The sequence below is a fragment of the Neoarius graeffei genome, chromosome 6 (genome assembly GCF_027579695.1).
Source record: "Neoarius graeffei isolate fNeoGra1 chromosome 6, fNeoGra1.pri, whole genome shotgun sequence".
NCBI lineage: Eukaryota > Metazoa > Chordata > Actinopteri > Siluriformes > Ariidae > Neoarius > Neoarius graeffei.
In genome coordinates, this window is record NC_083574.1 from 18530953 (window position 1) to 18545099 (window position 14147).

At 41.1% G+C, this 14147-nt stretch overlaps 1 protein-coding gene across 2 annotated transcripts; it reads left to right on the plus strand.

Annotated features, from left to right (window-relative positions):
* Positions 1–853: 853 nt before the first annotated feature.
* Positions 854–8689, plus strand: LOC132887391 (zinc finger MYM-type protein 1-like). 2 transcript variants are annotated; one of them, XM_060922862.1, is made up of 4 exons: positions 1433–1560; positions 1734–2846; positions 2921–3020; positions 6624–8689. In XM_060922862.1, the coding sequence occupies exons 1-4, from the start codon at positions 1529–1531 to the stop codon at positions 7149–7151; spliced, it is 1773 nt and encodes a 590-aa protein (XP_060778845.1). In that variant the 5' UTR covers positions 1433–1528; the 3' UTR covers positions 7152–8689. The 2 variants fall into 2 exon arrangements, with proteins under 2 accessions (XP_060778843.1, XP_060778845.1); XM_060922860.1 differs by having other exon boundaries at positions 854–2846.
* The last annotated feature ends 5458 nt before the right edge of the window (positions 8690–14147 follow it).

Genomic DNA, 14147 nt, shown 5'->3' on the forward strand with positions numbered 1-14147 from the left:
AATGGATCGGTCACTCGTCAATCAGTCTGCCAGAATCCGAGTAGGGAATGGCTGAGCGTAGCTGTCAGTCAAACAAGTTACCCAATGGGAATGCATTCCTGGACAGCCCACCCACACGTGAAGTTTGTGCCAAAACTGCAAGCAAAAAGTCAGGGAGCGCAAACGAGAAAGCTGGAATCGCAACCAAAATAAATTACGTCAAACAAAACTGAGAAAGGGGTGGCACGGTGGTGTAGTGGTTAGCGTTGTCGCCTCACAGCAAGAAGGTCTGGGTTTGAGCCCCGTGGCCGGCGAGGGCCTTTCTGTGTGGAGTTTGCATGTTCTCCCCGTGTCCGCGTGGGTTTCCTCCGGGTGCTCCGGTTTCCCCCACAGTCCAAAGACGTAACTCTAAATTGACCGTAGGTGTGAATGCGAGTGTGAATGGTTGTCTATGTTTCAGCCCCGTGATGACCTGACGACTTGTCCAGGGTGTACCCCGCCTTTCGCCCATAGTCAGTTGGGATAGGCTCCAGCTTGCCTGCGACCCTGTAGAACAGGATAAAGCGGCTAGAGATAATGAGATGAGGGAAAACTGAGAAAGACGCGGAACAAAAATAAAAGGTTTCTGAAGAGTAATAGACTGATATTTTGCACGATGGCACGGTGGTGTAGTGGTTAGCGCTGTCGCCTCACAGCAAGAAGGTCCTGGGTTCGAGCCCCGGGGCCGGCGAGGGCCTTTCTGTGTGGAGTTTGCATGTTCTCCCCGTGTCCGCGTGGGTTTCCTCCGGGTGCTCCGGTTTCCCCCACAGTCCAAAGACATGCAGGTTAGGTTAACTGGTGACTCTAAATTGAGCGTAGGTGTGAATGTGAGTGTGAATGGTTGTCTGTGTCTATGTGTCAGCCCTGTGATGACCTGGCGACTTGTCCAGGGTGTACCCCGCCTTTCGCCCGTAGTCAGCTGGGATATGCTCCAGCTTGCCTGCGACCCTGTAGAAGGATAAAGCGGCTAGAGATAATGAGATGAGATGAGATTTTGCACGATTACACGAATAATTTGTTTGCCAGTCTAAAAAAATTGACTTTTTTGTATTTTGATTTGTCGTTTTTGTTTGATATTTCAAAAGTATTGTATGAACATTTTGGCACAAAATTGGTTCAGCTCAGTGGTAGCCACGCTCCCTACCAGTTGGTGGCGGTAATGCACCAATTTGCAGTTTGTCAACCGCCAAACAAACTAAAGAAGAAGCAGCATTATTTTTAAGTTGTTTTGTTTTTGCACGTGATGGAAGTTTTCTCCAGACTATAATATTTACAGCTGTAACTCACTGCTGCTTATGAAAGCGGAGCGTTTACAAGATGGCGAGTTCAAGTGGACCCGCGGAGAAAGAAAATTCTGTTGTTTCTTTACAGAAATATCCTTTTTCACGGCGAACACTGGAAGAAAAAAAGAGAGTAAAGGAGCTCGGACCGGACCGGCCCGATTTAAGCATTAAGCAGCAGGCAGGTGACCGGGGCCGGGTTTACACTCGGGGCTTCTCTCGCTCCTGTTATGATAAACGGAGCTGGCTTGCTGGATGCGGTGTGAGTAATGCCTTTTATTGCTTTCCCTGTTTGCTCTTTCAAAGTGTCGGCACCGAAAGTTTATGGACAACGGCTGGGGTCCAGGACCTGAAACACCTTTCTGAGAAGTGCACACGCCATGAAAGTAGCCGCAGCCATCTCGATAACTGTCTAAAGCTCAGTTTCTTTGGCAGGCTTGGCATCGCTGAGCAGTTGGATGACGGCTACAGGATGTGCATTAGAAGGCACAATGAAGAGGTGACGAAAAATCGGCACATCCTGTCCAGGATTATTGATTGTGTGAAATTTTGTGGAGCCTTTGAGCTTCCCTTACGTGGCTCAGAGACCTCTGATAATCCTGGGATATTCCATGGGCTGGTTAATTTTGTTGCTTCCCTTGATGGAGTTTTGAGGGAACACCTTGAGAACGCCACTGTATTCAATGGAACATCAAAAGCTGTGCAGAATGAGCTACTGGACTCTATGCTGGCTGTTGTAAAGGAACACATCATCAAAGAAGCCCAAAGCTGTGACTTTTTATCAATACAGGCGGATGAGATCATGGATATCGCCACACAGTCCCAACTTGTGCTCGTCCTGCGCTATATCGATGCCAAAAACAATGTCCAGGAGAGATTTTTTGAGTTCGTTCCTCTGCTGGCCGCCACAGCTGAATCCGTAGGTATGGTACTGAAAGACCGGCTTGCTGCCATCCTTCCTAAGGATCAGAAAAGTAAGCTCATCTGCCAGGCATACGATGGCTCCAGTGTGATGAGGGGCACCGCTGGAGGTGTCCAGAGGAAAATCCAAGACGTGTACCCGAATGCTCACTACATCCACTCCTACGCACATCAGCTCAGCTTAATAATGCAGCAGGCCACCTGTCACATATCCAAAGTGAGAAATTTTTTTTCTGACCTTGGTGGATTTGCCAGCTTTTTTTCAAGATCACCCAAGCGGATAGGCGTGCTTGATAAAGTAGCGGCCCGTAGATTGCCGACATCTGGCAACATCAGATGGAACTTTCACAGCCATGCCATTAAAACTGTCTTTGAGCACAGAGACGACCTCAGTCAGTGTTTTGAGAGCATACGATACTCCGGTGACTTTGACCCTAGTACTGTCAGAGAGGCAGGAGCTTTGGCTATGCTTCTGGAAAATCAGGATTTTAAGTTTTTTTTACAACTTTTTCACCAAATTATGCCACATGTGGACCTCCTGTATGCCAGGCTCCAGAAGAAGGACATAGATTCTGCCCACATCAATGTGTGCATTCAGTATTTCCAACAGGACATACAAAACATCAGGTAGAAGCTGTATTATTATTATTATTATTATTATGAATGAAAGAATGAATGACTAGCTCCTTATCTTATCACAGGGATTCTCTCCATTCCATTCTTGAGCAAAATGGTGGCTCTCGACCAACAAAGAAGCTTCGGGGACTCAATCCAAGGGACCATGAAAGGATTGCAGCAGAGGTGAGCTTTAGAAATCAGTCACTGTCTATGTTATACTGAATTGTTGTTTTAATCGGTTTGCCGACCTTATCACTTTTTTTTTTTTTTAAATACTTTATTTTCTAATATCAATGTGAGTGTTTTCCTGGGAAATACGCCACTCATATTTCATACAAACTACATCCAGGACATCGAGTAACATATTTAAGTTATTGCACGAAATCGAGTCGTACGTGAGCTGATAGCGGGTATAAGCCATGTACGACGAGATTGAGTGGAATAACTTTTATTCTATCCACATTCACTGGATTTTGAGAAACGGAGCATTTTTATTTTTTGCAAATTTGTTAAATATATATTTTTTTAAATATGAATGTTAATATAAATTTGTTAAATATATATTTTTGCCTGGCCAAGACGGGCAGCAGCACAGCTAACAAAACATAAAGCCAGTACATACATACATCCATACACACATTAAATAATTTACAAAACCTTTTTTTTTTTTTTTATACAAAACGTCTGACAATCATTTCCGCTTAGAATGTAAACAAACCGGCGAAATGACAGTAGCCATTTGTGAAAGATACGGTAATAATTCTTGAAAATTAAAAAAAGATATGTTCTTCCCATCAAATACTTTCATTCCATGTTTTGTTTCTTTTGGGGGGTTTTGTTTTCGAGTAGAGTTTTTATTTCGTCCTCAGTTGGTTCAGCAACACACCCCGCCTTTTTGTTTTTCTTTAATTGCAGTATATGAGCTGATATCCCAGTAGTAGAGTAGCCAATCAGTGTGCAATTGCTCATATCCAGGGATGTGGATGGAATAAGTTCCAGTATCTTCACTTGTGGGGAAATCCGATAAATTGTTTTGATAAACTTAGGCACTTTTTGTTTGTGAACGTGTCTCTGTAATAAAAAGAAAATCACATGTTGGCTTGAAGATATGAAGTTTATCTTCTCGTGTTTGAAAAATATTTCTTGTTCGCACACCACTCGAAGATAAACTTCACATCTTCATGCCACCATGTAATATCCTCTATGTAGTATACTATGTGTAAATGAAATGTTTGTAGGGAACTAAATCAAAAAGCTTGACATGAAATGGGTTCATCAGCGCTACTGGTCATCAGAAATCTGAAATGAGAATAGTTAACCTAGTTTAATTAACCAGGAAAGACTCATGGAGATTAAAAATCTCTCTCTTTTACAAGAGCATCCTGGCCAAGACAGGCAGCAGCACAGCTAACAAAACAGAGCCAATACATGCATCCATACACACAACATTAAATAATTTACAAAATAAATTACACAATATTTTTGCTTCTCTGTTCCCAGTCAGTACATGTATGCATTAATAACTACTTATTAACTGAGCATGAGGTTTTTACGGGAAAATATCAGACCAAGGTGTTGACAGTTACGGACCGAGCCAGAGGCGAGATCCTTGCAGAAAGACCTTGGTCTGATGTTTTCCCATAAAGACAGAGCAAGCAAGGTGAATAAGGAGTTTATTATATGGCATTTTTATTTCTAGGATTAAAATAGACAGTCATTATCATGAGGCATGGCACTGCTTTCAGTCACATCATATTTGTAACGTAGTTGAGTCACACATGCAGAATAAACAGCTAGTGGTTTCCAAACAAAATTCACTTTTTGAATGCTCTTCGTTGCTCATTTCTTGAGTAACTCGATGACTTGTTTGTCTTTTGTGTTTTGGCTGTTTTTGTAGTAGTAGTTAGTTAGTAGTTTACAATTTGGCATTTTGTTTGTTTGTTTTTTTTGCAATATTGAAAGCCGGCGCCTTGGAAAGAAAGTCTGTAATCGCCCATGGGCATTATAGGAAAATTCTGCACAGCAAGGAACCAATCAAAACGCACGATTTTACCGGAAGTAGCTTGTGACCTATAATGATCTCTACATTCACTGGATTAAAATTGAGGCCCTTTCTTTTATTTAGGCTACTTGTTGCCATGGTGAATCCCAGTATTGGACTGCCATTGATTAGGGCTTTTTTTTTTTTTCCCCCTTCCCCATTCTCAACCCCTCAGCGTGGAGTGAACATTTTCAGAATTCTTGGATTTCACATGACCTCACATCCACCTCATTAGTGATTCAAAACTTTACCTGGTGGTCTACCAAAACTCAGTTGACAAAGCGTTTGTACGGAGAAGGTGCATTGCTTGCATGAAAAATGCCTTACGCTTGCGTTGTTGTAGGTTGTTGGAATCGATCAAACCGTGAAACTGATAAGTTTCTTCAGGGTTCCCCGTGAACTAATAAAAAAGGGTGAATGAACACAGGATTTCACAAAAAGACATCAAGAAAGGTGACTTTTGAACCTCTCACTGAAATCGAAGGGAGCCGAGTCGAAGCATGCTCGAGTTTGCAGTGATCACTTGGTGAAAGGTTTGTACCGTATTTCCCTCTCCGTGTTTTCCAAGTACTTTTCTTGCTATGTGTCGTTATTTTACAGTACTTTTTTTTTTAGTCACGAAGCGCTAAAGTCCCCAGCTGTTTCTTTGTTTACTCCTCCCTCCTCACAAAGTCCATATGCATGAAGGTCACAACAAAATTCTTACCCAGCCATACAGTCACAATGTGCCGTGATCACTTCTCCCTCTTGTTTAACTAAGATCCAGGTCTTTAAAGTGGTTTCTGATGATGGATAAGAGCCAACACAAGTGAGAATCAAACGAAGTGTTTGTTTACACTTCAGCTTGGAGTGCTTCATTGTAAAGACGCGAACGAAAAGCTAAAAAAAAAACCACATCCTTACACGGGCAAAAGCAATACAGGATTCATTCAGCAGCAACTTGATACCGAGGTCCTTTACCCAGCCACATACAAAAAAAAAAAAGTTGTAAGCCTCCATACGCTCATCTGTTTTGCGATGTAGAAGGATGTCTGCAACACCAGATAGTTCGAGATGTCGGGAAACTCGACTGAAGGGTAGTTTTCGAATCGTATTAAAAAATCCTTCTTTCCCAGACTGTAGGGGTCGATTCCATTGCACATAGCAATCTTCTGAAGATATCTAAAGTGAGCAGTGGCTTCTAGATTACGAACATACTCTGTTATCGCTAGTTGTTTGCACTACGGCAGCCGTTTTGGTTTGCTCGGCCATTAGCTGTTTTACTGTAAGTGAAATCGCTAAGAAACGTCACGTGACTGAAACCCAGGAATTGAGTGAACAAATCCTGATCAGCTGTTGGAGAACCAACAACTCAGTTTTTCAGCTCGAGGTTAGTTAACCCTGAGCCTGCTCAACAAAGGGATTTAATTTCAAGACGTTTATAAATTCAGAATTCTTTGATACAGTTGTCAGCATTCTGTTACACAAATATTCACATTTTCTCCAGCAGGTGGCAGCAAGAGCTAAAGTAACCATTGTGTGTGTGTGTGTGTGTGTGTGTGTGTGTGTGTGTATTTTTTTTTTTTTTTTGACAATTGTTTTTCCCCTACTGTTTTTATGGCTTGATTGACTGTAACAGATACAAGGGGAAAAAATACTTTAGTAGCTCCATATTTAGAAATTGGACTGTTATCTGTTGATAATTTTAGGCAATGGGAGTTTTGTAATTTCTGCATATTTTTTTAATTAAATTCTCTTCTCTGTAGGTTTGTGATACCATACTGGGACACACCAGGGAACGCTTCTCCTTCATCGCCCACCTTGTCAGTGCCACCTTGCTGCAAGGAGACAGGTTTGAACAGTACAAGGTGATGTTTCCTGAAGATGCACTGAGCAGCACGTTGAAAGCCTACCCAATGCTCAATGGAAGCAGGCTGAAGACAGAGCTTCGTCTCATCTACAGCAAGGAAGAGTTTAAAGACTGTTCTGGTGCTGTGAACCTTTTCCAGTTGTTTATGGAGAACAACCTTGGAGAAGTCTTTTCAGAGACTGTTGCTCTCCTAAAGATCCTCATCACCACACCCATGATCACAGCAGAAGCTCAGAGGTGCTTCTCAACCTTGAAAAGGATTAAAACTTTTCTCAGAAACACCATGACCCAGGAGAGACTGAATGCATTGGCCATGCTATCGATGGAAAAGAGACTGGTGACTGAGATGATGGACTTTAACCAGAAAGTCATTGAGAAGTTTGCAAGCCAGAAGGAAAGGAGGGCAAAATTTATGTTCAAATAGTGTTTTTATTTTTAAACCGAAATATTGGCAGCTTCTGTGTACTCGCTCTGATCAGTAAGCAGTACTCAAGCAAGAATTTACTTGGACGATGTTCTCAACATTTCACTCTGTTACTTTAAAGGGGAACTGAAGGCAAATTTTTTATTATCAAAATTCTATTTATCTCATTTTATTAAATATAGGAATGCATTTTTGATAGCTATTTTGTCACTGCTATCGCAAGTTATGAGTGTTTGAAAAATGCTATGTAATATATCAGTCCATATGTCAAAATCTCGTAAACGAGATTTGTCGAGACCTGTGCGAGACATCGTAGGACGGAAGTAAAACGTACAGCGGAAATAAAAGTGACCGACATCTGCCAGCATTCCCTGTGTCCGAAATCACTCACTCATTCACGACTCCCTATATAAGGAATTATGACATAGAGGACTATATAGTGAGCTCATTGGTAAAATGAAAAAACGCTTTCGGACACTACTCTGTCACGCTGATATTTACGTCATTACTGTCGCACAATTAAAACATGCCAGATCAGTCAGCTGGTGGCTTTTCAAAATAATAAATACATGCATGTGTTTTTGTGATAAATCCATATTATACTGAGCGTATTTCCCACATTAATAAATACAAAGTACCTGCATCTTTCAGTTCTTTTAAATCAAGGCTGAATACTTTCTTCTTTGCTGCTGCCTTTTATTAAATCAAATTTGAGACTTTTAAATTGATTTTTCAGCGCTACTGCAGTGCATTATGGGATATATTGCTTTGGTTAGTGACCATCGTTGTACACTGCTTTTCGTGATGCATTGGGGGGTACTTTGAGTGCACTATATAGGGTGTAAATAATCCTCACTAAGGTTTCGGACAGCACTACAAAATGGCGGCCTCACTATATAGTGAGTAGGGAATGATTTCAGACGCGGGTTGTCAAAAGACGCGCGCGCCCTCTTTCGAATGCTGATGTAATCAAGCAGGCAGTTTTTTGTTTTGATAGCAATCAGGAAAGTTTGGGGGGAACAAAAGTAGGCAGTATTCGTCATTTAAACTCGTTTTTGTGCAATATTTCGTTTGGAAAACAGTTTTCAAAATGGCGGCACTGATACCTGGCTGACGCTTCATGTTTCGAAGTCTCGCACAAGTCTCGTGAAGATCGCGCGGATAAGCGACGCCTGCCGTGGACCAAAAGAACTACGTTCAACATGGCTAAAAACCAAATAGGCTGATAAGTATAATATTTAATCCCAATTAGTTGCCACAATACAAGGTTACTAAAACCGAAAACTTAATTGAATAACACGTTAATTAAGAAATGAAGCAAGTTTAAAAATGACTTCAATTCTCCTTTAATGTGTGCTGGACGTCTTTCACACTGTTAGCTGTTTGTTGGCTGTAGAATGGGACTCCATGCATTATGTAAGCTGCTGCTGCTGCAGTGTTTCTGGACAGTGCTTGGGCAACGTTAGTGTCTTGTTTTCTGATTGATTTGAAGGTGTACTGTATAATGCAGGACCTTTTTAATAAACAGTGGTTTTGTAGATTATATTTCATAGCATGCATTCTTTCGTTTCATCCTACCTTTTTTTGGCTTCTTGAAATAAAGGCTTTCCTCATAATGTGGATATCTCAACACAAGCAAAATTAAAAGCTCAACTAAAACTAGCTCCTAATTCCTCAAAAATAAAAATCAAACTACTTGTGCACTCCTGAAATTAGACTGAAATGAAAAACCAAATTGAAAGACTCAATAATAAAAACTAATGAACATTTATTAGCACCAGTCACCACTGTTCTGAATATTCATAAACATTTTGTTTTTTATTGTACACTTAAGTCCTTTTACTCATGAGCATTAGGTTTGGGCAGAGCTCATGTATGTCCAGTGAGACCCACTTACTCCTGAGACAGGGAACGTAAAACCTGAGCGCAGAGGTGAGGGAATTGTGTCCTAGGAAGTCCTCCTGAGTGACCACAATGACGCAGAGAGACTGTGCAACAGGATCCAGCGTGATTCGGACTCCACCCTGCAGATTAAACCGAGATCTTGTACACCCTAGAGCAGGAGGTCACATGTGGTCTTGTCAGTCTTGCATGAAAAACAAACGAAATTCAACCCAAATAAACTCCAAATATTCACAGAGAATGCTAGAAATTAATCAGATTAGAATGACCATCATAAATTCAACTGACTTTATGCACGTTTCACAAATCATTTAGATTCTGATCATGTTCTTTCACACAGATATGCAACTTTTTTTCCTCTCCTCCTCTCTCTCCCCCTTCCTCTCTTCCCCATAGCTTATTCTTTTTATATTTGTATATGTAAATAATTTTATTTTAATTTAGAAGTTTTTCTCTATTTCTTTTTTCTGTTTATCTGTAATGATGCTGCTGGAATCTTAATTTCCCTGAGGGAACCCTCCCAGAGGGATCAATAAAGTTTCATCTAATCTAATCTAACATCCAGCTCGAGGATTTAGACAGCTAGAGAATTTTAACTTTGCAGACTTCTACACCATGACTTTTAAAAGTAGAAATGGATTCGTGCCGAGAATCATGTTCTCCTTTGGGTCCTTTTTTTAATCCACCATTGGCCTCCTTAATGTACCTTCTGCCCATGGGTATACCGTTTTTTACTATGGTTTGTGTTTGTGCTCAACCTAAAACTGCTCACGTAGCCTGCCTGATCTCACTCTGCAGTTCTCATGAGCCCAAACCACAAAACATTCACACTTTTGCTGATATGCATTTTGGACAGGATGTTGATAATCTGCTGACAAATAATGCAAATCCCACAGCAGCAACACATTAAAACTGGCTCCTCCCGGACTGAGCAGGTTGGACAGCATGTGACCTCTGAAGATACAAAGCAAACTTAATATTTAAATGTAAGAAAGACAAATTGTTAGAGGAACATCGAAAGGTCTGGGTTTAGAAATCACAGACCAGTTATTGAAAACATAGCTCACAGTTTCTACAAAGGTTTAAAGTAATTTGAAGTATTTGAGTTAATCTGAGTCTTGTACAACAGCAGTGTTGAATTCCTGAATCTGATTGGTCAGAAGGTGTTAATTTACTATCAAAACATCTATGACTTGTGATTTAAGCATCACAACAACTACATTTCATTCAACAATGAAAAATGTTGCTCTGGTGAAGCACTCTTGAAGATGTTTACTTCACTGTTATGAAAGAAGTCTTCAGTCTATGCCAGTGCTTTGAGTTAAATCTGATCCTTTCAGTTTTATGCTATGAGGGAGTCTTCCATATGAGAGTTATGCACTTTGTGGTTTCTTAGTTATATGACAAGCTGCAGTTTTTCATCTTATTAACTTCAAGAGCGGGTGGCACGGTGGTGTAGTGGTGGTGTAGTGTGCACTGTTGTCTCACAGCAAGAAGGTTCTGGGTTCGAGGCCGGCGAGGGCTTTTCTGTGTGGAGTTTGCATGTTCTCCCTGTGTCTGCGTGGGTTTCCTCCGGGTGCTCCGGTTTCTCCCACAGTTCAAAGACATGCAGGTTAGGCTAATTGGTGGCTCTAAATTGACCGTAGGTGTGAATGTGAGTGTGAATGGTTGGTTGTCTCTGTGTCAGCCCTGCAATAACCTGGCGAAAATTCTTTTTATGACCTACACTTGAAAAATCTGAAAGGCAGTCTAGCTTTAAAGTTCAGAGTGGTAACCCAGCATGGATCACGGAAAAAACACATGGTAACGTGGAATACATGGTATCAGATTTTGTAACGTGTTACCATGTAGAGCACATGTGGAAAACGTTACCACGTGTAAAACATTTCCACATGTGATTCACATAAAATTGGGCCAAAACCACATGTTTCCCATGTACAAATAACATGTTTCCCATGTGCAAAACACATTTTCCACATATTTCACATGTGAGAAATCACATGTGAAGTTCATGTGGTTTTTCTGTAAGGGCTATAACAGCACTCCTAGTTGTGCTTTATTCCTTACTTAAGCCATTACACTCCATTTGAAGTAACTGATGCCTGATATGTCTACACCCAGATAGAAACAGATAGAGACCTCTTGTGTTGATGAGGTAATAATAGTGTTATTTCTCACTTTCAGGAACAAGTGAGGAAGTTGTATCAATAAAAGCTTACTACAGAAATACAGGAAACAGCGTGAATGCAGCACTACCATATTATCACTGGTATGGGCGGCACGGTGGTGTAAGTGGTTAGCACGATCACCTCACAGCAAGAAGGTTCTGGGTTCAAACCCAGCGGCCGGCGGGGGCCTTTCTGTGGGGAGTTTGCATGTTCTCCCTGTGTCTGCGTGGGTTTCCTCCGGGTGCTCCAGTTTCCCCCACAGTCCAAAGACATGCAGTTAGGTTAATCTGGGATGGCCTTGGGCTGAGGTGCCCTTGAGCAAGGCACCTGGCTCCCAGCTGCTCCCCGGACGCTGCTGGCATGGCTGCCCACTGCTCTGGGTATACGTGTGTGCTCATTGCTCACATGTGTGTGCATGTGTATGTTCACTGCTTCAGATGGGTTAAATGCAGAGAGGAAAGTTGTGCTTTCTTTTTCTTTTCTGGCATGTTCTCAAAGAATATTTTGTCAGTGTGAACCTACTGTGGTCTGTATCCACTGATACATAGATATGGTAGACGAAGACAGATACATGGTGCTTTTTTTTTTTTTTACAGATATGCTACAGTCAGTATATGTTTACTTCAGTATATTATCTGTGTGACAAACCTGTCTAGTACTTTTATGTCATTATCATTTCTGCAAAAGGTGAAATACCCAAATAATATCTTGTCAGTGATGGTCTTGTGGTGCTCCCTTTCCTTTAATGGAATCAATTAGAGCCTCCACTCTTCTGGGAAGGCTTTGCACTAGATTTTGGAGCGTAGCTGTGGGGATTTGTTCATTCAGCTACAAGGTATTCATGAGGTCAGGCACTGATGTTGGGTGGGGATGCCTGGGGAGAAGTTGGCATTCCAGTTCTTCTCAAAGGTTGAGGTCAGAGCTCTGTGCAGCACACTTGAGTTCTTTCACACTAGCCTTGGCACACCATGGCTGTGTCCGAAATTGCTCACTCATTCACTACTCCCTACTCCCTTTATAGGGAATTACTATATAGAGGACTATATAGTGAGCTCATTGGTAAAATGAAAAAAAAAATACTCTCGGACACTACTCCGCTGTGCTGTTATTTACGTCATTGCTGTCGCACAATTAAAACATGCCAGATCAGTCCACTGGTGGGTTTTCAAAGTAATAAATACATATTATACTAAGCGTATTTCTCACATTAATAAATACATAGGACTTTGTGTCGGCTGCATCTTTCAGTTCTTTCAAATCAAGACTGAATACTTTCTTCTTTGCCACTGCCTTTTATTAAATCAAATTTGAGGCTTTTAATTAATTCCTCGCTCTGCACTGTAACTTTTATTCTTGTATTTTAAATGTCTTAATCGATTTTAGCTTTTTTTCTAAATCATCTTACTATTTTTAATTGTACTTGAATGTCAGGTTATAATGTGTTTCCTCCTCCGTCCATTCACCCCAACACACTTTTTTTTCTTTCAATGCGACTGCAATACATGATGGGCTATATTGCTTGGTTAGTGACCATCGGTTGTACGTTACTTTTCACGGTGCATTGTGGGATGCTATAAGTCCACTATATAGGGTGTAATAATTCTCACTATACTAGTGCATCTCAAAAAATTAGAATACCATGAAAAAGTTCCTTTTTTCATAATTTAATTCAAAAAGGTAAACTTTCATATATTCTATATTCATTACATGTAAAGTGAAATATTTAAAGCCTTTTTTGTTTTAATTTTGATGATTATGGCTTATAGCTCATGAAAATCAGAAATCCAGTATCTCAAATTATTAGAATATTCCCTAAAATCAATCAAAAAAAGGATTTACAATACAGAAATGTCCAACTTCTGAAAAGTATATTCATTTATACACTCAATACTTCATTGGGGCTCCTTTACCATGAATTACTGTATCAATGCGGTGTGGCATGGAGGTGATCAGTCTGTGGCACTGCTGAGGTGTTATTGAAGCCCAGGTTGCTTTGATAGTGGCCTTCAGCGTATCTGTATTTTTGGGTCGGGTGTTTCTCATCTTCCTCTTGACAATACCCCATAGATTCTCTATGGGGTTCAGGTCAGGCAAGTTGGCTGGCCAATCAAACACAGTAATATCATGGTCAGCAAACCATTTGGTAGTAGTTTTGGCACTGTGAGTAGGTGCTAAGTCCTGCTGGAAAAGGAAATCAGCATCTCCAAAAAGCTTGTCAGCAGATGGAAGCATGAAGTGCTCTAAAATCTCCTGGTAGATGGCTGTGTTGACTTTGGACTTGATAAAATACAGTGGACCAACACCAGCAGATGACATGGCACCCCAAATCATCACAGACTGTGGAAACTTCACACTGGGCTTCAAACACCTTGGATTCTGTGCCTCTCCACTCTTCCTCCAGACTCTAGAACCATGATTTCCAAATTAAATGCAAAATGTACTTTCATCTGAAAAGAGGACTTTGGACCACTGAGCAACAGTCCATTTCTTTCTCTCCTTAGCCCAGATAAGACACTTCTGGCATTGTCTCTGGCTCAGGAGTAGCTTGATATTAGGAATGCCAAAGTTGTATCCCCTTTCTTGAAGATGTCTGTTCGTGATGGGTCTTGATACACTGACACCAGCCTCAGTCCACTCCTTGTGAAGCTCTCCCAAGTTCTTGAATCAACTTTGCTTGACAATCCTCTCAAGACTGCGGCCATCCCTGTTGCTTGTGCACCTTTTCCAGCCACCCTTTTCAGCAATGACCTTTTGTGGCTTACCCTCCTTGTGGAGGGCATCAGTGATCATCTTTTGGACAACAGTCAAGTCAGCAGTCTTCCCGATGATTGTGGTTGTGTGTACTGAACTAGACCGAGAGATACACTGTGTTCATACTGTTTTACTCAAACTCGAAATGAAATATTCTAATATTTTGAGATTTTTT

Excerpts from the sequence above, each read along its gene's own strand:
- LOC132887391 (XM_060922860.1), top strand. The coding sequence starts at position 1,336 with ATGGCGAGTTCAAGTGGACCCGCGGAGAAAGAAAATTCTGTTGTTTCT. Across the intron at positions 2,847-2,920 it reads CAGGACATACAAAACATCAG|GGATTCTCTCCATTCCATTC; the intron begins GTAGAAGCTGTA and ends ATCTTATCACAG. Across the intron at positions 3,021-6,623 it reads ATGAAAGGATTGCAGCAGAG|GTTTGTGATACCATACTGGG; the intron begins GTGAGCTTTAGA and ends TCTTCTCTGTAG.